General features: G+C 36.2%; 2 protein-coding genes across 4 annotated transcripts in view; one reads left to right on the top strand and one right to left on the bottom strand.

The window, feature by feature from the left end:
* LOC145666534 (zwei Ig domain protein zig-8-like) overlaps positions 1–27,519 on the bottom strand; it is a 721,413-nt gene that overhangs the window by 682,059 nt on the left and 11,835 nt on the right. The window lies entirely within an intron of this gene.
* On the top strand, positions 6,468–11,404 carry LOC145666006 (zinc finger MYM-type protein 1-like). The gene is made up of 3 exons (XM_081733112.1): positions 6,468–6,702; positions 9,015–9,101; positions 9,753–11,404. Exons 1-3 carry the CDS (start codon positions 6,468–6,470, stop codon positions 11,402–11,404), a joined length of 1,974 nt encoding a protein of 657 aa, XP_081589238.1.

Genomic DNA, 27,519 nt, shown 5'->3' with positions numbered 1-27,519 from the left:
GTACACGGTGTTTGACCACCACAAACCTCACATAGCATGAGCAGGGATTGATCCGACGACCTCTAGCACCAGATGTGAGTGCTTTACCTACTGAGTCACCGTTGTCCCTCGTAGATCAAGGATAGCTTCACATTCTGTAGAGACCGGCAATAATAACTAGCGTTTCTCTGTTTTTTTCTGTACTAAGAAGGTAAATTCTGTACCACCAGACAAGTCAACTCTGACGCGAAATCGTAGCAGTTATAGTAGTATCTAGCTGTGGTCCTAGTAGTAATAATAGAAGAAGTAGTAGTAGAAGAAGTAGTAATATTAGTAATATTACAGTACTTTGCGGTCTTGAATAAAGAGTCAGTTTCCCAAACACATTACGATTAACAAGCTGGCAGTAAGACCGTACGATCACGGCAAAGGCAAGAGTAGTGGAGGACATTTAAGAAAAAAATAACAATATTAATTTCCAATCCGTCTTTCAGTGCCCGGGCCGAGCCAGACCGGAAATACACGAGCTCGCTTCGGCCCTATAGTATTTGTGTCCGGTTAGGGCCCGGTCCAGTTTGATATTACTTGAAACGGTCAGGGCCGGGTTGGGTCGGCCCGGGCACATTCCGGGTCGAACCGGGCACGCCCGGCCCGTGCAGAGCTCTGGTTCATATCCACTGCAAACGCTGTTTTTGATCTATTTTGACTTTAATTTAGTATTCAGGCGAGAATTATGTTCTATGTCAACTTTCAGCATTCTTTCACATATGAAAAGATTCGTTTACGTATCGAAAATTTAATTACGTATGAAGAGCTAAGTGAAGAAAAAGCATGTGCTGACATTAATACAAAGTTTCGAAATATTGTATCATTAAATATTTCAATCAATGTTGCTTTTTTCATACAATTAGTAACAAGTCTTATTGTATTTAAAACAAGGAAAACACATCTACAAAGTTATTCCCGATTGCAAATGTTGGCTTCGATGTTCTAACCTGGTTTACTTTTTCCAGAACATACCCGAAGTTGTACTTAGAAAATTTTTGCATCAAAACAGCAATAAAGAACGCCTTCGACCTTTGAGACAAGATGTACCTTTCGGGAGTCAACTTTCAAAATTTTGGGGTGAGTTCTTTTGCCCCCTAAAACCGTCTTTCCCCAGAAAATAAAAAAACCGTATTCCTTTGTTTTTTGCGTATTGTCCTTACAAAAAGTTCGTTGCAATTCTTCATGGCCTTTACACACATCTGAAATACTGTTATTAGCACTTTTGATTTTTCGTCATCAAATGTTTTGTGGTCTCTGCCCCACGTAAATGTCTTCTCCATTAAAATACGAAACCCATATCCTGATTTTACGTCTGCAATATCTGCGTACAATTTAATTCACTTCGGTGCATTCTTTCTCGTCTTTCGAGCGTCAACTTCCAAAATTTTGGGTAGGGCTCTTGACCCTTAAAGCGTTTTTCTGCAGAACATAAAAAACCGTATTCCTTTATTTTTTGCGTATTGCCCATACAAAAAGTTTCGTAGCAATTGTTCATGTCCTTTACATACATCTGACTTACTGTTACTAGCATGTTTGATATTTCGTGATCAAAGGTTTAGAGAAGTCCGTTCCCCACCCAACCGTTTTCTCCTTTAAAATACGAAACCAGCATTTTCATTTTATGTCTACAATATCTGTGCAGAATTCCATTCACTTCGCTTCACTTCTTTTCGTCTTTCGGGCTTCAACTTTCAAAATTTTGGGTGAGACTCTTGCCCTATGAAACCATTTTCCCGCAGAACATAAAAAACCCTCATTCCTTTATTTTTGCATATTGTCCATACACAAAGTTATGTTGCAATTCTTCATGTCCTTTACAGACATCTTACATACTGTTACTAGCACTTTTGATATTTCGTGATCAAAAGTTTGGAGAGGTCGGCGCCCAACGCACCCATTTTCCCCAGGAAAATACGAAATCCGTATTCCATTATTTTATCTCTACACTATCTGTGCACAATTAGTTCACTTCGGCTCACTTCTTGCCTTTCGGGCATCAACTTTCAAAAGTTTGGGGAGGGCTCTTTTGCCCCCTAATGCTGTCTTTCCGCAGAAAATTATAAAACCGTATTCCTTTATTTTTTGCGTATTGTCCATACAGACATTTTCTTTGGAATTCTTCGTAGTCTTTACACATCTGACATACTGATAATAGAACTTTTGATATTTCGTGATCAAATGTTTGGAGGGGTTCGTGCCCCACCCAACCCTTTTCTCCAGGAAAATACGAAACCCCTATTCCATCATTTTAAGCCTACAACATCTGTGCAATATTTCATTCACTTCGGTTCACTTCTGCTTACCTTTCTCGCTTCATATTTAAAATATTTGTGTGGGTTCTTTTGCCCCACAAAACTGTCTTTCTGCAGAAAATAAAAAAACGTATTCCTTTGTTTTTTGCGTATTGTCCATACAAAAAGTTTCGTTGCAATTCTTCATGTCCTTTACACTATCAGACATTTTTACTAGTACTTTTCATATTTCGTGATCAAATGTTTGGAAGGGTCCGTGCCCCACACAACCGTTTTTTAAAGGAAAATAAGAAACCTGTATTTCCTCATTTTATGTCTATAATATCTGTGCGGAATTTCATTCACTTCGGTCCACTTCTTTTTACCTTCCGGGTTTCAAGTGTCAAAATTTTTCGTGGGGACTTTTGACCCCTAAAACTGTTTTTCCGCAGAAAATAAAAAAAAACCGTATTCCTTTATTTTTTGCGTGTTGTCCATAGAAAAAGTTTCGTTACAATTCTTCATGTCCTTTACACAATTCGGAGATACTGTTACTAGTACTTTTGATATCTCGTGATCAAAGGTTTGTAGGGGTCCGCCCCACCCTACCGTTTTTCCAGGAAATTACGACGCCTGTGTTCCCTCATTTTATGTCTGCAATATCTGTGCAAAATTTTATCCACTTCGGTTCAGTTGTTATTCCCTTTCGGGTGTCAACTTTCAAAATTTTGAATGGGGCTTTTATATTAAACCTTTACTTTATGTAACTTTTTCTTTTTTATGAAATTCTTTTTTTTGGGGGGGGAGGAGAGAAATGATTTTTTCTGATATCTGTCTCTTGCCATTCATCTTTTTTGAGCTGCTTAAGTAAGATCATTTTGTAACTTTTGATGTGATATAACTCCGCCACGATAATAAAATTGTCATTCTTAATAATTTGTTCTATTTCCTTATTTGCAGTTCGCCACACTGATATATTTGTTACAAAATTGAGGTTTGGTCCAACGCCTTTCGAATTCGGAACCAACCCAACTGCCGAGCTTTTTGGGTTCCCTGCTATTGCAGGAAAACGAGAAATGCAGGTGGTAATGCACTTTTGGAGTCGTGTATACAACATTCTTACAGAATTTGGATTACCGAAAAAGCTAGATTTATTAAGTGTTTAAATGAATCCCAGAGTAAAGTCCGAGTAGAAAAATGCGAGCTTCCACGTCGAGATTGGCCTGAAACAAAGATATCCGTTATCGCCGTTATTATTCAGCTTTGTTCCGGAGTACGCTATAAGAAAAACCAAAGATAGGAACCAGGGCCTAGAGTTGAATGGTATTCACCAGGTTATGGTGTATGCAGATGATGTAAATCTGATAGAAGAACAGTCGAAAGAAATGCAGAGGCCTTATTAAACGCTTGCAAGGACATGAGTAAATGCAGTGAAATCTAAATACAAGGAAGTTCACAAGGATCGTAATACGGCAGATTATGAATGCGTTAAAGTATCAATTAATACTTTCGACAAAGTGGATACTCTCAAATATCTTGGATCAGTATTAACAGACCAAAATCATACCCACAAAGAAATTAAATGTCAACTGAAATCAGGAAATTTTTATTATTCAGTTCAAACTATTTTGTCGTCGCGAAATCTGTCGAAGAATTTAAAGCTTAAAATATATAAAATGATAATCATGCCTGTTATGCTTTATGGTTGTGAAACATTGTCGTTTACGTTGAGGGAAGAACGCAGACTTAAATTATTTGAGAATAAAATTCTGAGACGAATATTTGGACCGAAGAGGAACGGGAATGGGGAATGGCGGAAACTTGATAAGGAGGAACTACATAATTTATACGGTTTACCAAACATCGTTAGAGTCATCAAGTTTAGGAGGCTCAGGTGGGCAGGTCTTGTAGCCAGAATGGAAGAAAGTAGGAACGCTTTCAAAGTTTTAACTGGAAATTCAATCGGGAAACGTCCATTAGGAAAACCTAGGCCGAGATGGGAGGACAATATTAAGATGGATCTAGCAGAAATAGGAATACAGAGTAGAAACTGGATTGAATTGGGTAAGGACAAAAGTCAGTGGAGAGTTTTTGTGGCCATAGAGAAAGAGAGAGTTAAGCACAACTGCACAATAAACATGACTGAGTGGTTAGCTTTCGGGCTTCTATCGTGAAGTCCGGGATTCAACCCCGCATTCGACCATTTTGATAAAAGTTTTTCTTAATTCCATCTGTGAATGTAGACATAGTGCGTATACTGTGAGTCCTGGCCGACTTCCTTTCTAATCGTTTTTAAATCTTTGTTATTTCTAATTACCAGCAGTGATGGATTTGTGAAGAGTGTTAGGGTGGGGATGTCTTTCAGATTGAAGCCTCTACCCAGAAATTACGGAATTTCTAAAACAAACTAAATATTAGTTTTGTCTTTACTCATAAACTTCAAGCTGTCCTCAAATAAAAAAATAAAAAAATTAGGATTTTTTAAAAAATAAGCATTAATAAGAAAAGCCCCTCCCAAAATACTTTTCTAAATCCGCCACTGATTATCAGTATAAAATGGTCTTCAATGTTCTATCTGGAAGATTATAGCTGAATATACAAACGAAACGAGATATTTGTTATGCCTGTACTCATAAACTCAAGCTCCTCTTAAATAAAAGTTAAGAATTTTTAGAAAAACCAAACATTATTCAGAAAAAACCCCTCCCAAATATTTTTCTAAATCCGATATTGATTATTTCTATCAAATGGTATTCACGGTTGTGTCTGGAAGATTATTGTTAAATCATTGCACAGTTACAGTAACGGAAATGTGGAAGTACGCTCTGACAGATATATGAAAAATGTACGCTCTGATGAATATATTGAAAAACATAAGTTTAATTATGTGCTAGAAGCTAGAGTACTAAGCTCTAAGAAGTGAAACACGGATGACTAAAAAGAAATGATCTAGAGAAGAAAAAATGTCGATAATTCAGAAGTTAAAATAGAGTTAAATAGCTTCTAAAATTGCCCTCAAATACTACGTACTTTTTATGTTTACTTTAATTCGTGCTTCATCCATCATGATGGTGAATTCCAGAGCGAGATATGGCATTTAGGTCATGGAATCTTATTTAACTTTAGAGTACACTATAAGAAAGATATTTAAACAGAAAAATCATGAAAATGAAAAAAGCCAATATTTCCAAAATTCTCGTTTTTTTCCCAATGTGCAAAAATGTTTTTTTCCTTTTTATGTTTTTTCCCTTTTTATGTGCAAAAAACCATCGATTCAAAAAAGCCGGCTTTTTTGCATCTCTAGAGAGAAGTAACGTTCGTGTAATACCTAAAACTCATTTACTATCTAAATAGAGCAAAAGACAGAGAAGAAAGATACAAGCGTTATACCATCACTTATTACTACATTTCCATATTTGTAGGCTACATGATAATTGTACAAAAGTAATGTTTTTCTTTTCTTTTTTTTTTTTTTTTTCGAAAAACGCCATGACAGATGCACACGTATCCGATAAAGTTGCTGTTCCTTTCCAGCCCTAGAATTGCAGCACTAACAATATTCGAATTGCCACTGCGCAGTTTAAACAAAAATGTAACAGTCGTTAAGTGACAGTTCGATTATATCAGCGACACTAGGCTCTTGCGCGGTTATATTGTCACGTAGAGTCATTCGTGACGAGTCAGAAATTCAACGTCGACCGTCTTTAACTTCTGACTAGTGATGTGAGTGCGGAAAAAAACTGATTGTTTTCTCTGAAAAAAACGGAAATTTGGGAAAGGAAAATTGGTAGTAGGAAAATTGGACAAAATGGGAATAAAAGACGTAATCAAATTATTGAATCGAGAGAGGGGAAGTTACGGGTTATAAAGCATTTAATTCTAATGGAACCTTATAAAAAATCATTAAATTTATTCACATAATGTAGGTATTTGATTACTGCCCAGGGTACCTCCAATAAAATCGTGAAATTATGCAAACTCAATTGAAGAGCTCTCCCTACCCCCTAACTGTGGGAAAGTCCAAATTCCATGTAAAATGTCACTGGGCATCTGCGCTGTGTTTCACTTGTGTAGGAACAATTGATATGTCAACGACTCATGCGATATTTCAGTCGAATCTTCAAGCGGTTCACAGCGGTTCAGCGGCTCATCAAAAACCCATTTACCCTATTAAGAGAAAAGCGCACAATCCTTTCGTATTTTCATACTATGTCAGATGATGAGAAAAATGCAGTTGATGAAAATTTTGGTCGAGCAATATATGCGACCAGTAGCCCTCTTTCGTTATCAGAAAACTTCTATTGGAAGGAATTCATAAAGTCAATTCGACCAGCATACGAAGCACCAAAAAGATACGCTTTAAGCAATAAGTTACTTGAAGCTGAATACGAACGAGTACATCAGTCAGTAAAAGATGATATTTTTAAATTACTAATGTTGGATGGTTGGAGCAATGTCAGAGGAGATAGTGTTATTAACCTTCTTTTTACCAACTTAAATATTTTATGTTATTTACCGAGTGGGGTGCAAATGCACCCCACACATAAATTACTGTTTTTAATTTTTTTATATATTTAATTATTATAATATAAAATGTTGAAATACGACTTTTATTGCATAGTTTCAACATATAAAATAATGTGGCATGTTCGTGTTTTCTCATAAATACAGTATAGTTTGAATTTTGTGTAAAATACATGTTATCTGCAAGCAAACAAGATTCCAATATTGTTACAAAATTACTTGTTTATTACATATTCAAATACAGAAACATGCAAGAATATTTCTATCACTGCAAACACTGAGCCTTCGATATGCATCCGAAAATACTGAAAAGTTATTATTACTAACATTAGGGAAAAGTAACGTTCGTGTAATACCTAAAACTCATTTACCATCTAAATAGAGCAAAAGACAGAGAAGAAAGGTACAAGCGTTATACCAACACTTATTACTAGACCCTACATTTCCGTATTTGTGCATGATAATTGTACAATAGGAAAAAATAACTATGAAAAGCAAGCTGAAAGAAGCTACCACCTAGTGGTCGTTGAGAAAAACAATGCATATTTCAAAAGTAACATGATTTACCAAGTGGGGTCTATTTGCACCCCACTCTAATAATTTGTAAATATTTGAAAGACAATTCATTTAGAAAAATTGCCTTAACTGTAAAAAATATTTCATACAAATAAGTAGTTAAAGTCGTTTAATCTCATTCTTGTAGATATACAGGTATTTTTACAAAATAATAATTAGCACTGGAGTGTATTCTCACCCTACTTTCTAAAAAGAAGGTTAATTACATTGTTGCTACCCAAGTTCCACATTTTTACAAGTCACTAGAGCCCGGCGCGACAAAACTTACAGCTGATTATAGTGCAAGAGAAACGCTTAAAGTGATCGAAGAAATTGAAAGTGAAAAAGTCATGGCAGTTGTTACAGACAATGCTGCCAATGTGAAGGCAGCATGGAATAAAAATCATATCAACACGACAGGATTGTGCAGCACACGGTCTAAATTTATTGTATAGTGATATTCTTAAATTAAAATCAGTGATTGGTGCAACAAAGCTAAAAAGATAGTGAAATATGTTAAAGGTTCACACATTGCTCACACCGTATTTAGTGAGAAATAAAAATCGAAAAAAGGATCAAGTGCGTCTGATGTTAAACTTCCATCCCCGACATGATGGAACAGTACAACTATCATGCTAGATCATCTTGTAGAAGGAAAGGAATTCCTCCAAGAAACTGTAATATCCGTTGATGTCAAAATGGAAAAGGATATTAGGCAAGTTGTGTTGGATAACGAGGGCTTTTGGAAATCATTAGAAAGCACTATTGCATTACTAAAACCAATAGCGACAGGAACTACATTAATGAAGTCCGATGAAGCTTTATTATCTGATGTACCTGAAACTTTCTGGAAAATAACGACAGAAACAACGTCAATTGAACCGCCATTTCCTTTCTTAGACTTTTTTAGCCTGTATGCAGTGAAGAAAAGAACTTTACTGTCATTCCATTCATTTACAGCCAATATCCTGGACCCAGCGGCTTATTCTGCATGAATGCAAGGCATGCATTGCATGCGTTCTTATTCTAGTTTATTTATTTTTAATTAATTTTCAAGGAGCCAAGACTGAAAAATTACGAAACTTCCCTTGATATCGTAGGCCAGTACGCGTTACGCAGTCAGTAGTTGAGAAAACTGTTCACGTGTGGCGCTGTAGTATTCTCGACAATGTGTGTATAATAGGCATCCGCTCAAGATCCTTGTCGTCCGCTAGCCTGTACACCTGTGTTTTATTGGGTGAAAGAAGCGAGAGAAATCCAAAATGCATGCAACTCGAAAGTTGCACGCAGCATAGTTGCCATCTATACATATACACGAAATGACTAAATCAAAGATATACCAAATACTCTCTCAATTTAATTGCATTAGCTAAATGAAGTAAATGAGCTAAATGAATTACATTGCTAGTACGGAGAATATGTATTGACATTATCTCAAATACATTTACTTTGTAGTCACTTAATGTACTATTTGTTAAATAAAGAATCACGCAGATGTAATTTAAAAGTGTATGAATTTGTTTAGTGAAAAAAAAATGCTTAAGTGGTTGGAAACAAAGCATTAAAAAAATGTCTGACGTGAAAGCAGAATTTCTTCTGCTTTTGCAGCGTTGTCGGATCTAAATGCAAGAGTATCGGTGTATGAAAAAAATGTTTTATGAATGCTGTGAAATATAGGTTTGAATTACGGCAACAAAGCGTACTCTTACGGAAAGCACAAGTTGGCCGAAAAATCCGCGAAAATTGACGAGAGAATGTGTTATGGTAAGTCCTCGTTCGAGCGGGAAAAGTTCATTGACTCATAGTTCAAGAAATTTCGGAAAGATGTGTGGTGCGGTGCGGTCTTTAACTCTATTTCGTTTCGCTGTATGAAATATTTATAGTGCGTGCGTTTTACTTTATCGTTAGTGTTGTGTCTTGGGTGAAGTGTATCTTTTTAGTGTTTACTATGGATAGAGAAGACGTAATTTTGAACTTGTTTGAAAAACCTTTTAGTGCTCGCCCTATGGAGGAAAAGTTACTTATAGTAAGAAATGGACGACCCACTCCAGGTCTAACGAACTTGTGTGCGTAAGTTTAATCCCGAAGTGTATAATAAAACTGCGTGGCTTTGCGGTTCGGAAAATTTGTGCAAACTATTTTGTTGGCCTTGTGTTTTGTTCGGAACCGAGAACTCACCATGGAACAGTAAAACCCGGGGCTACGCAGACCTGAATAACCTCCATACTGCTATTACAAGGCACGAAAAATCGGACTGTCTCGTTAATGCACTAATAACTTTGGCGACCTTTGGCAAAATTAGAATAGACGTACAATTTGATAAGCAAAAGCGAGAGGATATTGGAAAACATAATGAAACCGTAAAAGAGAATAGGGAAATTTTGAAAAGACTAACGTATGTGACGTGTCTTTTAGGCAAGCAAGAATTACCTTTTCGCGGGCACGACGAGAGCGAAGAATCGAACAACCGAGGCAACTACGTGGAAATCCTGCAGTTGTTATCAGAATTTTATGCAAAATTGAAACATCATTTGACCACATCTAAGGTTTTCTCAGGTACATCTCCCTTAATTCAAAACGATTTAATACAAAGTGTGGGTGCAGTTATGGTTGAAGAAATTAAATCTCAAATCAAAACAAGTCGTTTCGTATCTATTATGATCGATGAAACATCAGATGTCACCAATCTATCCCAGTTATCTACTGTGTTGCGTTACAGTCACAACAATAACGTTGTTGAAAGATTTTTAGGGTTTAGTGACGTTAGTTCTGATCGTAGTGCTGCAGCATTAACAAATCTAATTATGAAAGTGTTAGAACAGTTTGAATGCAAAAATAAACTGGTCGCACAAACTTACGACGGGGCTGCAGCGTTAGCAGGTGACATAAGTGGGGTCCAGACGCGGGTAAGGGAAATTGTTCCGGAGGCGACTTTTATACATTGTTACGCGCATAAGCTAAATCTTGTGTTGTCACAATCCGTTTCCTTTATTAGTGGTTGTCGCATATTCTTCGTTAAGATTAATGGAATTGCTGCATTTTTGTCTTCTTCAACAAAAAGAACTAATATGTTGGACACATTTGTTAAGAAAAGATTCCCACGACTTGCAGCTACGAGATGGAACTTTTCCAGCCGATTAGTGCAAACTATAGCTAACTGCAAAGATCAGCTTCAGGAACTATTAGAAGTCATCTTAAAATCTCCTGGGGATTGGGATAGTATTACCGTACAAGAGGCAGACGGATTTCTTGCAAAGTTAAATGACTTTCAGTTTAATTTTCTTCTAAATTTGTTTCAAAACATATACACTTTCACCGATGTAGTGTTTAATATCTTACAGTCCAAGTCTTTAGACATTGCGTATTGTTCAAAAGAAATACTGACACTGAAGGAGAGACTGTCATCAAAACGTAACAATGGTTTTGAAGAAGTTTGGCGCGACACCTTACTATCTAATGATCCGCCGACAAAACGTCGAAAACAAGCCAATTCCTTATCAGTAGAGGAGGAATTCAAGAGGCTTTATTGTGAAATATATGACACCATAATATTGCAGCTGCAGCACCGTTTTGATTCACTGCCAGAAATGTCTTTTTTGGAACTTCTTGATTGTTCTAAATTTTCAAAATTTTCAATAGATTTCCCAGAACAACAGTTTGTGCAATTGGAGAAAATGTACGCAAAGTTCTTTGATTTTGTACGATTGAAAGCCGAGCTTAAGGATGTCTATAATTCTGATCATTTTGTGGGAAGGAGTTTGGGAGATATTTACAACTTCTTAGTTTCAAATGGTCTACAGACTGGCCTTCAAGAACTTAACAAACTGTGCGAATTAATTAGAGTTATACCTTCAACTACATCATCAGTGGAACGTTCATTTTCGGCCTTGAAACGCATAAAAACATTCCAGAGAAATTCTCAAGGACAAGAACGTCTTTCGGCTTTGGCGATGATGTCTATAGAGAAAGATCTTCTAATAGAAATGAAAAGCAACGATTCATTCTTTGACAAAGTCACCGAGGAATTTTGCAAGAAGACCAGAAGAGTGGATTTTCTTTTTAAGTAATTGGTGAGTATTATCATAATTCTAATTATTTTGTGATAGTCTACTCTTTTTGAACATGTTATATTTACAGAGAATGGTGGGTACAAGAGTAACGCAAAAGAGCATTGAACCCCCTTCTTTTCCCAAACTATTTTTTTTTCAAGTATTAATTCCGCATTACTATTAGGATGCGCTTATAGATGTGCATACCAATGTAACAAACAAACTTTGGAGTTATATACATGCTTGAGAAACCGCTGGAACGTAGCGAGGAAAATATATAAGAAAGTATCCATTAGTTTCGTAAGTTTCTGGGCGAGAGGGACAAGAGGAAATGCAATGACGACTGGGACTTCATTACAGCGATGGGCGATTGGAGCATCCACATTCTTTTTGCTCTTCTGTCAAACGAAACAGAGAGGGAGAGAAAAAAAAGCGCAATGTGCCTGCCTGCTCGAAGGTGTCCCTCTTTGAGAAAGGGGATGATTGTCCTCGCTGACAATCTTCCTCATGTCCTCAGTCACAGTTGCCAACTTATTTGGTTTACCACTTGTTAAATATCAAATAACCCAAATATTTTGTTCCACCTGTTTATTCTGAATCTGTACCATTATTTATTTCGAGTTGCATTAAATTATTCGAATCTAATAATCTAGTTATCTTTCCTGTATTACAATCTAAATATTAAATCTTCTTACCTCATATTGGTCAACTACACTGTAATCTTGTTTATCACATCCATCTCTCTGTTTTTATCTTTTTTACCCACTCATTACTACGTCACAGTATGTATTACATTTGAAAGCACTTTGTGCCACTCCCATATATCCAACGTTCTCCCCCCTTTACAAAATTAGAGTTGGATAAGCTGATCTACTGATTTAAATCTAGGAAATAACAAACTAATAATTCATTTCTGTCCTTCTGCTTCTTCCTTAAGTGTATCCCCATCTGTCAGGCGGTCTCTTTTGTCGAGTGGATCTTCTGAGCCTCTCCTGAACCTCTGAAGTACGTTGTTCGCAACTCGTCCCGAAAGTATTCCTATAATACCTCCACCGAGTAGGAAACAAGTGATCACCTTTGTTTGTGGTTTCCCTTTCCTTTTGCTCATTCAAACCACTGTTTGATTCGTTCTTCTCTTCTGACTTACTCTCTTGAAAACCGAATTTAATTTGATGTACATGATAAATACGTGTATATCCATTTACTAACACTCGATACGTATTCCTTCCAACTTTCCCTAGCAGTTCCCCTTTCAAGAATTTTGGTATAGAAGACTGGTGATTTTTAACCCACACTGAACTTTTTTTTTTACATGCTGTTTCCTTAGTCCTGCACATCTGTTCATTTCGTTGAACGGTAAACCATGTTCGGGGTTTGAAAGAAAACAGTGTTTCCGCAGGTGTTTTTTGTACCTGTTTTGAAATTGTATGTAAAAACACATAATTAACCTGCCGTATCCAATTGTCAAACATCATCTTTGTTACCGTGAAATTTGCCTGTATAAATTTTATTTTTAATAATTTCTTTATTGATTGAACGGCTCTTTCTGCAGGACCATTACTTTCCGGATGATAAGGAGGGGTGTGTAATAGTTTTATATTTCTTTGCTTACAAAAATTCGTAAACGGAATCGATGAAAAAGGAGGCCCATTATCTGTCACTAAAGTTGTCGGAAATCCACACCATTGAAATACTTCCTCTAACTTCTCGATTGTTTCCTCACATTTTGTACTTTTCACAACCCATACTTTTATCCATTTCGACCACACATCTGTTAACAATAATAAAGTAAAACCAAAAATTGAAAAATGATCCAAATGTACCCTTTCCCAGGGTTGTTTTGATTCTGGCCAAGAAATATACTTTGTTCTAGCAGGTGCATTTGTCACTGCATAACAGTAATTACACCTCCGAACAAACTCATGTATCTCATTAATTAAGTCCGGCCACCACACTTGCATTTTTGCCATACTTATCATTTTTTCACTACCTAAGTGATTTGCATGTAATCTTCTTAAATATACATGCCGTAATTTCATCGGCACAATTACGTTTCCCTGAAAGAACAATAAGTTCCCTTGTACCTCCAATTCATATCTATGCTTAAAAAAACCTTATGTTCTTTGGAGTCCAAATTAGCAGGCATCTTCTTCGGCCAACCTTGTTTTGTCCAATTTAAAACTGTCTTCATCCAATTATCTTGTTGCATTTCTACGGCTATTTCATCTTCCGTTAACAGAAATGTCTGTAATTGACTTATGTAATTGGTCGATATCTCTTCATCTTGCGTGGAGTTGGCCAATGGAAATCGCGACAGAAAATCTGCCACTTTAACATCTTTATGATATACAATGTCAAAACTGTAATTGTTTAACAACAAATACCATCCTAAAAGACGTGGCATAATAGTGGATGGCGGTGTTTTCACCCCAAATATCCAGCGTACTGGCTGAGAGTCCGTAAGAATTTTAAATGGTCTTCCATAAATGTATTTGTGAAATTTTTTTACAGCAAATACTACTGCCAAAGCCTCTCTTTCAAATTGGGAGTAATTTCGTTCGGCATTTGACAGCGTTGCAGACGCACATTCAACCGTTTGGAACTGATTATTACTCCGGTTCAGCAGTACAGCTCCTACACCTGTGGGCGAAGCGTCAGTCATAATGAACACCTCCTCATTTTCCTTAAAAGGATGTAAAACTTGTGCTGACGCAATACTCCTTTGAATTAACTCAAATTCATTCTGATGTTCTTGTTCCCATTTCCATCTCACACCTTTATTCAGTAAATTCAACAGATTAGGAATTTTCATAGACAAACCGGGAATATGCCGATGGTAGAAATTAACCATTCCTAAAAACGATTGTAACTCCTGAACCCTAGTTGGCGGCTGAATATTTAAAATAGGTTCTAATTTTGATTTAGCCGGTGAAATATTGTCTCCATCCAAATCATATCCTAAATACGTTATTTTTGGACTAAAAAAAACACTCTTGTCTTCACGCACCTTCACATTGAATTCCTTAAATTTTTCTAACACTTTTACTGTCCTGTCATAACACTCCTCCACAGTTTGACCCCAAATTAAAATATCATCCAAATACGTTGCAATACCGTCACATTCTTGTAGTATCTGGTCCATAAAACGTTGAAATATTTGAGGTGAACAATTTAATCCAAAAGGTAATCTAGATTGTCGAAAAAGTCCCCAGGAGTATTTATAACCAAATATTTAGTCGATTTCTCGTCAACCTCTAATTGTAAATACGCATTGCTGAGATCCAAAACCACGAAATACCTTGCTCCCACCACCTTATTTAAGATATCCTTAATTTTATGGATAGGAAAAGCACACTTTTCCGTATAACGATTAACTGTCTGCTTGAAGTCAAAACATAGACGTATATCCCCATTCTTTTTCCGAACTACCATCATAGGTGTCGCCCAATCCGAAAACTCCACTTTCTGCAAAATGTTTAACTTACATAACTTGTCTAACTTTTCTTTAACTGCACCCATTAGAGCATTCGGTATTTCATAGGCTTTCCCGAATATTGGTATGGCATCTTCTCTTATGGGTATCGTAACTTTATATCCTTGCACTGGGTTATCAATACATTCAGAAAATACTAATTTAAAATCCTGTAAAATTTTCTGATGAAGATATTCTGGGTCATTTCTTGTTTCCAACACAGGTGCTAACATATTTTGGTTCAAAAAATTACCAACAGATTGCTGCCTCCATATCGGCGTTAAAACATCTAACCAATCGCGGCCCATTATGGGTATTGGCATATCATGTTGAAGAATGACTAACGGCAGATTAAAGTTTTGATTCTGAAAGGTAACCACGATCTCAATATAACCCATAGTAGCAATGGATGTTGTATCTGCATTTCTTAATGTATATTGAAATTTCATTACCGGTTTTAATGGAAACCATTGCTGTTTTTGCTTCCTACTAATAGCAGAAAGAATAGCACCTGTATCAAGAATAAATTTAATATCGTGATTTTCACATCGTAACGAAATCGTAACGGGTTTTGATAAAATCATTGTGCTAATTAATAATTTGCTTGTTGGATTTATTTTATCCTACCGACTGCGCCAAATGTTAAATATCAAATAACCCAAATATTTTGTTCCACCTGTTTATTCTGAATCTGTACCATTATTTATTTCGAGTTGCATTAAATTATTCGAATCTAATAATCTAGTTATCTTTCCTGTATTACAATCTAAATATTAAATCTTCTTACTTCATATTGGTCAACTACACTGTAATCAAGTAATCTTGTTTATCACATCCATCTCTCTGTTTTTATCTTTTTTACCCACTCATTACTACGTCACAGTATGTATTACATTTGAAAGAACTTTGTGCCACTCCCATATATCCAACACCACTGTCTCTGTTTTTTTTTTTTTTTAAGACCTTAAATTGGAGAAGCAAATTCAGCACAGCATTGAATTGATTATTGGGTGGATTATATTAACCCTTGGATTGATTATATTATTTCTTAGTTGTGTTTCCGAGTGAATAGTGTGTATTTTCAAATCGTTCAATACCTACCTAGTAAGAATATACTTGAACTACGTTATTTTATTAGCGGGAGAGGAAGTGCAAGCATTTTAAAGCATAAAAGTGATTTTGAAAACTAGTTAGAAATTGACGGTGGAACATTCGTTTCTCGAACAGTGTACTGTTTGCACTTGAACAAAACATATTTCTTTTCATCATTCAATATTGTGTCCCCCGTGAATGAGTGGTTACGCTCGTCGCCTTGTAATCAAGGGGTCCCGTATTCGATTCCCGGTGGAGACACAAGTGGTTCGGATCCCACGTTAAGCTGTAGGTCCCATCCTTAGGACGTCATCATCATCCCATGGAAGGCAATGGAAAAACACCATGGGGCCTTCGGGTCAAAGACTTGCCTTCGGGCAGAACACCAATCATCATCATCATCATCATGATACTGAAACAGATGTAAAGTTTATACTACGCCGCAAGGTAGAATGTTCCACCATAAAGGAGTGCTGGAGCGTTTTACAAATAATAATAATAATAATAATAATAATAATAATAATAATAATAATAATAATAATAATAATAATAATAATAATATAGTGGTAGTAGAAGTAGTGGTATTGGAACATTGCATGCCCAACCTCAAAACTCAGGATACGCCACTGCCTGGACCCATGCTACACTGGGAAAAATCTTACAGGTGACGAGTGTGCTATTGGAATGGAGTTTATTTCTGAAATGGGAAGTAAGAATAGTGATTCTGGAAAAATTGCAGCGAATTTTGCAGAGTTCAAATTTCGCAGTAGCATCTGATCTAAACAAGCTGTGTGGGAAAGTTGTAACCATATGTCCTCCTTGTTTCGTGGAAAGGTTTTTGTTGAGCAATCAGACACTTTTTGAAATTGCAGTTCTAGTTTTTAGCATTTCACCGTCCTCAACAGGAGGGGATTAATGGAAGAATCAATGGAGCCCAGGCTCCAGGGGCTCCAGGCTCAAGGGGCCTCCAAAAGTCCCTTTCTTTAATATTAAAATTAGCAATCAACTTATATTATAGGCTTCAAACCCCTGCTAATTTAAATCTTCCACCAACGTCTTCACGATATCTATTTTGTGAGGAAGTGAGCTATTTTGGGCCTTTATTACAAACCAAATTATTAACTTGTGGTGACAAATTCTTTGAAATATCTCTGTCATTTTCATTCATTTGTCATCATCATCGTCTCCTTTAGCCTAGCCGGTATAACCGCGGGACGCAAAAGTCAAGGATTTAATTTCATTTCAATGCCGTTTAATGATATAATAGAATCCTTTGCAGAGCAAAAATGTAAGAAGAAAACTTTTCTAACAATGTAGCCAGCTTTGTACGACTTTACCTATTTGTATATGATTTTTCTCCTTTCCTCTATTAGTGTTTTTGCAGGGACTGATACGTGTTGATCATTTGGCTTGTATTTGGCATTTGTGTGTTACACTGCAGTATATGAGCATTTAACTTTTAAGAATGAATGTAATTAAACTAATTAATGTGAACTTGGAGCAGCGCCGTAACTTAGATTTTTCTGGGGGGGAGGCAAGTATTAATACGTGTATTTGGGCCCACTAGAAAAGTAGTTTTCCTAATTCTTGAGCCCCCTCTTTCCATCTTTCTCTTACTCTTTATAAGCCCCCGGGAGCCTGTGGGGCCCTTCTGCACGGCAAGGTCTGCGGGGCCGTTAGTTACGCCTCTTGGTCCTTTCCATACATGACAAATTAATTAAGTATGGTCCCCATGCCGTAACCGTCGGTGGACCACCGATGGGCAACTAGAGAAATTTCGCCAAAAATTGGCGGCCCCGCAGCGTCGATCCGCGGTGGCCCCATTTCTGTTTTGAAAATTATACTAACAGCGGCAGAAACGGGACGAAATGCCAATGAACAACAAAATTACTCCCCCAAAATATGTTAAATGAGGATGGATGTTTGGATCATTTGTGATGTCATGACTGTTTACATACCGGTCTTGGTCGACTTTTGCGAGAATATCTTCCACTTTTGCTGTGATTGGTCGCCCACTGCGAGGAGTACCTTGGACATCGAGATTTGTAGAACGAATAAAATTTAACCATCCTTTGGCTTCATTGTTTGGTTGGTTTTATATCTCTGTCAATGAACAGCAGATATTTCTTTATAGGTTTGAGGAGCGTTTGCTCGTTTGTCGAACTAAAATTGTAAAATGTGGTTCAGCTTTGCGGAAAGTTCACTCACTTTCACTTTCACTTTCGCCTTAAGTCTGATTAAAGAATCCCAACTATTCTTTTTTATCTAACTAGTTTTAACTGTCAGCTGTCAAGTAGTTGACTTCACCCATTGCGACTCATATATCCTGACTATCTAACTAGCATTTTAGACTACCTGATATGTAGTACTATATACGAAGAAAGTAATTATATAGAAAGGTAAATAGTTCGTTAGATAATACCGTTCTTTTTAAATAACTTAGAAAACAACGTTCGTCTCCTTCGTGACGACAAGTTATGCCAATATTAAGAGTAAACGTATATTATAACAGTGAAAAATTTTTACTAGTGCCATACCTATGTAACATATTATAAATAATAATATTTGATCCAGAAACATTGATTCTACGTGGGGGATTAGTGGAGCTTTAATAACCGAGAAATGATTTAACGTTTACTTCAATTTAATTTCTTCAATTGGTTCAACCTACTTTTACACTAAGAGTAAATCTAGGGTGTTTAAAGATTTTAAACGAACTTCATCGTCATTTCATACAAGTAATTAAAATTCTTACAACCCTTTAACAAAAGCTTTAGATGGGCAGACAGCATTCTCATTTTACAATTGAAAGGACGCGGATCAAATCCTGGACTAACTCATCCTGGCATGTTTTCTTTGGATTTATTCTCAGCAGAGAAAGGCGAGGATGATATCCATGCTTTTGAAACCAATGACATTTATTAATTGCGTGACATCCAATTTGACATGCATTTAGACTTATTCATTAAATTTCGGAGGGGCTTCTTATACAGAATATCCTTAGAAATATTTTCTTAACTTACAAAATCATGCAATGTAGTGTTAAAAATACTTAAATCACATTCAAAGATTCTCAGAAAATCTTTTCTCTTTCCTTGCCTTTTATTCCCTATTTTTCTTTCTTGTTTTATTTCTTTTCTTTCTTTTAAGTATTGATAACTTACCTGCATAAATGACATAAAATCTTCAATAGGCTATTACAGACAATTGATGGATGCAATGCACTTCTATTATATTAATTCTGAAAAGTTGGAGAAAACGAGCAAACTTTAAGAAAACCAATGGATATTATATTATTCATCAAAACATGTGATCTGGAACTAAATTGGTATATCCCCCCCCACACACACACACAAACACATTCACTACTAAGTTGCCGTTCTACATTTCATAACTGAGGTCCTATTTATCCTACAGATCCTGGAACTTCTGCTCAATATTTAATATCATTAAAGAAAAAAACATTCGGTAACAAACTCTATAAAACGCCTATAGTAACAGAGATTGGGTCAAAGGCACCAACACATATTTTCTTTATTGACTATCCTGTCTTCAGTCACCTTTAAAATAATTTAATGATTGAAATAAAACTACAATATGAATCTTGTAGTTATCACATTTAATACTTAAAACAACAAACCTAGTTGTACTACTATGAGCAAAATAAATGACACATCTCTTTATTTTGAAGTTTTCTGAAAATATCTCCGTTTTCTTTATATGTTCGAAATTTTGGAAGGTTTCCCCAGCAGGAAACGTTAATAACAAATTCGTTTTTAATATTTGTGTTAGATATTAGCTTAAAATAAATAAATTAGAAGCAAAAAACATTAAATCGACCGAAATTACGGGAATTACCAACTCTGCTAAAGTGGGAAATTTTCAAGAACGCGATGGAATTCTGCAGTTCAACACGAAGCAGCGACATCTATGTCATTGAGAGAAATATGGATTAAATCTACAAACGAAACTTTTAACGGAACATTTCTAATATGTCTTATTACGTGCATTATCTGCAAACTCCAAATATATGAATCTATACTAAGTATTAACGTATAGATAGAGCATGTAGTGGAAATTGCCTGTGGAAAAGGACGAATTGGTAGCAAGATCGTAATGAAAAATCACTTTTACCGTAGAACATATTCAGTTTACGTAAGAAAACAAATAGTTCAGTTGGTTAAAGCAACGAGACTGTATGCTGGAGGTAGATGGTTCGAACCCCACAAAAGTGCAACTATCTTTTTATTACTGTGGTAATTTAATTTATTTTTTATGTGGGAAAGAATCAAATTGTAACATATGTGTAAAACTCATGACGATACCAAAAAAAGAAAAAAATGTTGTCGCACTTGCATTAGTGTCCCTAGTTTTGTTTGCAAACAGTTTCGTAATTATTTTCCCTGTGCTCACTGCTTACAATATGCTCGCTGGTGCATAATGAATGTTTCCCAGTAAACGATAATTCTAATTTGGAGATTTTAACAAAGTTTCAAAATGTTTATCATTAAATAGTCTTCTATCTACTTTTTTGGACACTGATACCAGATTTCCGTATTAAATGTTTAATTTTCCCTAAATGTTTCATTACGGAAAAGTTTTACAGTATATTTGTCTTGAATTGAAATTGTTTTGAATTTACCCCATGAGGTAAGTAGCACGAAGGAGGAGAACTGAAGTAACTGATATTCTACGTAAAAGTAACCAATTTTAGATTAATGACGCTTCTTACCTTCAGCACATAATCTTTACGTTAGAGAGTCAGAGAGAAAAATCCTTTTTTCCTCCCCTTTGACCACTCATCTTAAAGCTCTACATGTAATGATTCGTGTCACATAATTTCGTCTCTCCAAAGACATTCACATAATAATAATAATAATAATAATAATAATAATAATAATAATAATAATAATAATAATAATAATAATAATAATAAAACAATAATAATAATAATAATAATAATTATTATTATTATTATTATTATTATTATTCCTGAATATGTCACCCTTACATAATGTAGTAACCTTAGACATCTTAATTTAATGTGCTTTCTTTAGTAATAATTAGAGCAACCACGTAACAAAATTTAAACTGTAGGAGGGACACGACGTTTTATTTTGCCCCTGTATTTTCAGCACCCTCCCAAAAGAAAGTATTTACTTTCTGACAAGCAGGGCAGACAAAATGAATAAGAAATATATTTAGAGCATCCTTTCCTCCGTGAGTGGAATATCACGTAGAATTTTTTATTCTACCGAAGATGACTCTAGGCGGCTATGATTAGGTAACAAAAGAAATACGTAATATATTATAGCGCCCTTTGGCTGTAATATTACCGCTTCTTTATTTGTTCGAAGGCGACCTACACAACCAAAGGGTGACAAAAAGAATAGGAAAAGTGTGTCAAGATCATAAAACACTTTATATTTTGTCAGAAGCATGGCAGTGTATACACAGCATTGCTTTCGTTAACAAGTGTTTCACCCTTGAGTCGCTTATAAAATTAGCCGGAATAAATTTTTGCCGATCGTTGCTCTAGAGGGATTTGTCCAGGATGGTTTGGTGTCGGGCTAATAACAATGAGTATGTTTATTTACAACACCGTTAAAGAAATATCGAACTTTCTGAAAGGAACTGACTTAGGAAATATCAGATCCTCCTTACACTTAGCCAGAGCCCATTCTGAAATATTGCATCTGGTGTTCTGGGTGAAAGTTCTATGGGACTATTAAAAAATATATATATTCCCGTTTCCACGCTGATGGTAGAATTTCTGAAACAGTTATTGAATTACGTTCGAAGCCGTGGCGTAAATAGCGCCCCCACAACCCTGTGGCGTGGGGACCTCACAAGCTGCAAAGCCAAAAAATATATAGAAAGAACGCAGGAACGGACCAGGCCAAATTTTCACCTGGGCAAAGTGACTTTATGGCGCCCTCCCCCCTAGTATTAGCCTATATTTTACATTTTATCCTAGTGTTTTTTAATAGTTTAAACCCATTTTTCAAAAAGATATTCATTACCTAGGAAAACTTCACAAAGAATATGGCCTGCTATAAACAATACGAACACCGCCTCCCCAGCTTGGTCTAGTGGCTAGCACGTCTGCCTTCTGTGGTCCCGGGTCCAATTCCCGGTGGGTTACTGTTGAATGATAAATGTGGTTCGGATTTCACTATAATCAGTATCCACATCTCCTTTGGCCATTAAGGCATAACCGTGGAACGCTAAACTCAAGCAAAGCAACAAACAATACTTACTCCCCTCCACTCTTTATTCTACATGCCATCTCTCCATTTGTCGATACAGTCCCCTTAGTGCTACGAAACTCTCTTCTTCCATGATGAAATGGAAAAAGATTATGTAATTGCCGCTACTTTACAAGAATATAAACCAAAAAAGTCAGTAGGAAACACATTATAAAATTTACTTTTAGAAGTTCGTTTTGGCGTCCCTCTCACTCTGGCGCCCCGGGCAGTCGCCCGGGTTGCCCTGCCCAAGGTCCGACCTTGAAAGTATGGACGCATAACTAAGGGCTGCGGACGTGATGTTAACCTTCATGTTATGCCACTGGTGTTTGAAATGTTCAGTAACTGATCGGTTAGTGAAATAATTTCGACGGTTACTGATATTTAAAGTTCAGCTAAGACAAAGTTACCTAACCAAATACATTTGATATCGCGATGTCACAATTTGATTTTTCCTCACATAGAAAAAGAGAAAACAATAGTAATAAAAACTCTTACTCGTATTAGGCTCGAACTAACAACCTAATTCGTACAGACTAGTTGCTCTGACCAACTGAGTTTCGATTTCTTACGCGAAAGAAGTCTGTTATATTACGAGGCATGCTTTTCATTATGATCGTGCTGTTAATTTATTCTTTCGATAGGTAATTTCCACTCTTTGCTTTATCTATATAAATAAATGTATGGATTCATTTATTAAGTGTCTTTGGGTAATGTGTGTAATAATTTCGCGACAAATATACTTGCTTAAATGTATTGTATGCTATGATTTGCCCTGATTGTCTGTTCATATGTTGGTTGGAAAACACACGTCAAAACTGTTCGAAGTAATAGGAACACAGCTTAAGAACAAGGACTGAACTGAATCATCACTCAATTGACCTTGAGGGCAAAAAACACCAAAGGGTAGCTATAAACGAAAGTTCAGCATGCATTTCTGTGGAGCTCTGTTCAGTATCACGGTTCTCTGGTAAACACGTTTGTTCTTAGGAGTATATATTACAAATCTAACCTTTCGATAGAGCGCAATGGCAGAGAACCAAAGTAAATGAATTCTTGCCCTTCTTAAGTTGGGGTACCAGCATGTGCAATAAAAAATATTGCGTCTCCTTGAAGTGATACTTTGTCGAAAATAACTCGTTTTCCTTTATATATTCGAAGTTTCTGAGGGTTTCAAAATGAGGAAACATTACTGACAAACAAGGACGCATTTAGGGGTGGGTTCAGAGGGTTCGGACACCCTCTGAAATCCCAATTTTTCTGTAAATTTAACCTAATTTTGGGGGTTAGTTTTAAAAAAATATTATATTTTATCCTAATATTGAAGTCGGACCCCCAAGATAACTTTGGACCAGAGTTGGCGTGGGTCAATGAAAACTTGACCCACCACCCGCCGTGACCCACGACTCACTGACCCACCACCCACCATGACCCACTCTGACCCACGACCCACCGTGACCCACCACCCACCATGACCCACTGTGACCCACCATGACCCACCACCCACGGTGACCCACTCTGACCCACCACCCTCCGTGACCCACCACCCACCATGAACCGCTCTCATCCACTTTGACCTACTCTGACTCACCAAAATCCATCGTCATCAACTCTGAACACGATCCACGGCCTCTTCTGAACTGACTAAAGAGTTTACACTTGTAATAAAACAAGACTGTGAAATTGTCACTAATCGGAGTTTGATTTTCTACGGTCAATCGCTCAACAAGCACCACTCTGTTACAATAACGGTGGATCTGACCTTTACGATATAAAATGGTAAAGTGTTTGTCAGTGAGGAAATTGAAACAGTTCGAGGTGGGGGGAAATTAGTGTGTGCCTAAAATATACTTGTACTAAGAGAGTATTCTTACAAGTGTTAATTTCTGAACGCATTCTACAAGAAACTTCTATTCGCAGGAAAATACCTCTGTACAATATGGAAAAGGTTATCGTTTCTCAGTTCACAGTATTTTTCTCACAAAAGACTTGAAAAATCAGTTGTTCATAGGGTATAAAGGTGCTCGGGTACCTTATGTGAGAGCATCTCCATAAAGTATGTTCATAATTGTAATTTGTGTAATCACTAAAACACCACGTTAAATTTAAGTTACAAATATGCATAATTGCAATTATTATGAATATTTATTCCAAAGTAGTTTACCTAAAGCAAAGAAGAGAGTTACTAAAAAGTAGGTACAAAGTTGAATAACACAAATAAGCCATTAGTAATACAAGTATACATTTTCCGTAACTCATAATTTTCCACCTTAAAACAAATCTGAAATCGGATTTATTTCCTGTTTGTAACTTTTTGGCGGTAAATCATCCGCAGTGGAATGATGTTCATCCTTCAGCCAAGAAATAACTAGCTCGTCTACTTTGACCTTGTCTAGCGGTGGGCCATTAACATTGATGAGCAACAAGTTAGACAATGTTTGAGCACTTAATCTATTTCTAATATCAGTCATCTGTAAATTCATAAGGGGAAATCCCCGTTCGTACTCTGTCGTGGAAATTGATAATACTTCTACCCGGTTTCTGCAACTTCTCGTCGACAATCTACTTGTTAGACTTAAGTCTGATAACGATTTTTCTTGGTCAGTTTTTAACCCTTAACAGTTCACTACCTTTGAAAATTATCAAAAAATTTTGATATTTGCAGTATATCGTCTATTTGGTTTGTATATCATTTGAAAGTAGTTTTCTAAATTTTCCCGACAATAGTTTTCGAGAACTGAGTTGTGTCCAAATGGTTACTTTGCACAGTTTTCCGTAAAGTGATTTTTGAGTACTTATAGCCATATAGTAATGAAGAAACGTAGTCTCATAAGAAAGGAGAAATAAATTAAACGTGGTAAGAATTGTTTACTTTATAAGATTTAATATTTAAATCTGGAATATTAATTTATAAGAAAATGTAAGGTACTATCTATGAGTCCACATAGAAAAAATGATAATATTTATATTTCGCAGAAAATACAGATTGAATAAATATGATATTCAAATATATGCGTAGTTTTATAGAATATTCTTCTTTTTTATTTCATTTTTTATATTTTTAAATTTGAATATATCAACGAAGTGTAACAGTGACTTAGGGGTCTAGAAAAAATATCAATTACCGAGTGACAAAATCATTCCTTATCGTGATACATATACTTACAGATGGAACTGCATAAACGAATTCTTTAGTGAGCTTGTTACTCCCGACTTACAAAAACGACATCTTCCCTTAGAAGTGTGGGGTGGCCAGTGAGCAACAAACTCTTTCTTTGTATTATCACATGGTCACGTAGCAACAGGTCGACATATTTTCACTTGAGGTTCGCCCGAGCTTTCTAAAGATGGTCTCTCTTATTTAGGCTTTCTGCATGATACTAGTGCAGATGAAGTATCAGCCCGAAACACTTTAAGATGTCTGGATGATTTCCCAAGTACGTTACACTCTCTTTTGTAAGGTAACCAGCTGTTTACAACAACTAAATTTAGCATGTACCCAAAACTTCTAAGGCACCATCGTTTTGATTTCATTGGTGTACGGCAGAGTTCTATGAACATGTTTGACTTGTCTATACTTCTCATGTGTTTGCCTCAGTAGATAAGAAAAAATCTTATTTTCTGCCTCCTAAACGATTTTGTCTCATTGTTGGAAGAGTTGAGATTTTCATTACTTCCTTCATTACTTGCATTTCACACTTGTAAAAAGTTATCAATGTACACGACTAAAAACTCAGACTCCTCTATCTTGAATGAGGACGGTGATTTCCCATAATATTTCAGCAAGACGGAGCTTTACCTCACTATGCCTTATGTTCACGCCAATGGCTCGATGGACCATTTCCGGGACATTGGAATGAGCGACGGAGACGGATAGAGTGGCCCAGATTTTACGCCACTAGAGCTCTTCCTCTGCTATCATCTGAGGAACCTTACTTATCAAGAACCCATCCATGATATCCACCACATGACGCAGAGAATTTTGCAATGTTGAGAAACCTTCGATATGCTGTTGCGAATCCATGCGGATTGGCAGAGGCGCTTTGCAGTTTGTCTTGCTCAAGAGGGATAGCACATAGAGCAAATAATGCTATAATGCCAAATTTTCACACTTTGTGACAAAATAACTTCTGAACAAATAACGGTAGGTGAAGTAGTCTGTATCATTGTTTCCCTGAAATTGAGGTCATATCAAATGATACCTCACAAATCCCCTTCCATTTTAAAAATCCAAAGTTGTATCCAAGGATACGGCTTCCAAGATGGCCGCCAGGGCAACCATGTCAAATAATATGGTCCATTACCCACTCGAAAAACATATACCATGAACCAAATGTGAATACCAAGATGTTCCTGTGCTACAGGAGACTTAACTGACTGATGCCTCACTCTGTACTATATCTCAGGTATATAATCCTGATCGGAATCACTGAAAGTAAGATCAGGTTCTGAAATCGAGGTTCCGAAATCCGATAGATTAGAAGAGAAAGAGATCACTACTGTTGGCCTTATGCTTAGTTTCCTTCCATAGGATATATCAACGGAGGTAAGTTCTTAATCTATTTTTGACGAAACGCAGTCACCTGCAAAAATGTAAATAGCCTATCACAATATTTCTCCTTTGCATCTGACATGAGATTTCACAGTAAAAGTTATTTATACACACATATAGATTTATATATATATATATATATTCCATACTGAGCCTCTGTATGAAATTTAAAATTTGACTATTAAACAGAGTACTATGTTTCTTTTTCACGTTAGATTTTCTATAAAAATATCAAATGATACATCAATATAAGCTAGTCCAATATATTGCATTTTTTCCTTACAAAGTATACGTTTGATCCGTTACCGGACAATGTAACCAAATGGTTACGTAGTATATTTTTATCGTAAATAGTAATCAATTTGTGGCATTTTGCCGTTTTCATACTTGCACATTGTTGGGCAATGACTTACAAACAAGAACATATCGAGAAAAATAAAAACATAAACTGCTTACCTTCAGTATTTAATATTTTCTGTCTGCTTCCAGCACTGCTTGCAAAACAACAACATATCCACACACTACTTCCCGCATAAAATTCACCAGAGTTGTCACAAGGGGGCAATAGATTGCTCTCCCATCGCAGAAAGTATGTACACAAATAACTACAACGAACAATCCGGAAATATAACACTCTTCAACCCAATAGGCAAAATCAAAAAATGTGTAACCATATGGTTACGAAAACTCGTTAAGGGTTAAATACTCAACAAGAAGTATCATCTCTCTATCACCATACAACATCTTTTCGATATCGACCATGTCAGTT

The sequence above is a fragment of the Thermobia domestica genome, chromosome 12 (genome assembly GCF_964235325.1).
Source record: "Thermobia domestica chromosome 12, izTheDome1.hap1.1, whole genome shotgun sequence".
NCBI classification, from domain to species: Eukaryota; Metazoa; Arthropoda; class Insecta; order Zygentoma; family Lepismatidae; genus Thermobia; species Thermobia domestica.
This window is presented reverse-complemented; position numbering and strand designations above follow the sequence as displayed.

Bases quoted from the DNA above. Each gene is read 5' to 3' on its own strand.
- LOC145666006 (XM_081733112.1), top strand. From the start codon at position 6,468: ATGTCAGATGATGAGAAAAATGCAGTTGATGAAAATTTTGGTCGAGCA. The intron at 6,703-9,014 runs GTTGGAGCAATG...TGTGAAATATAG, and splicing joins TAAATTACTAATGTTGGATG to GTTTGAATTACGGCAACAAA. The intron at 9,102-9,752 runs GTAAGTCCTCGT...CGTGTCTTTTAG, and splicing joins TGACGAGAGAATGTGTTATG to GCAAGCAAGAATTACCTTTT.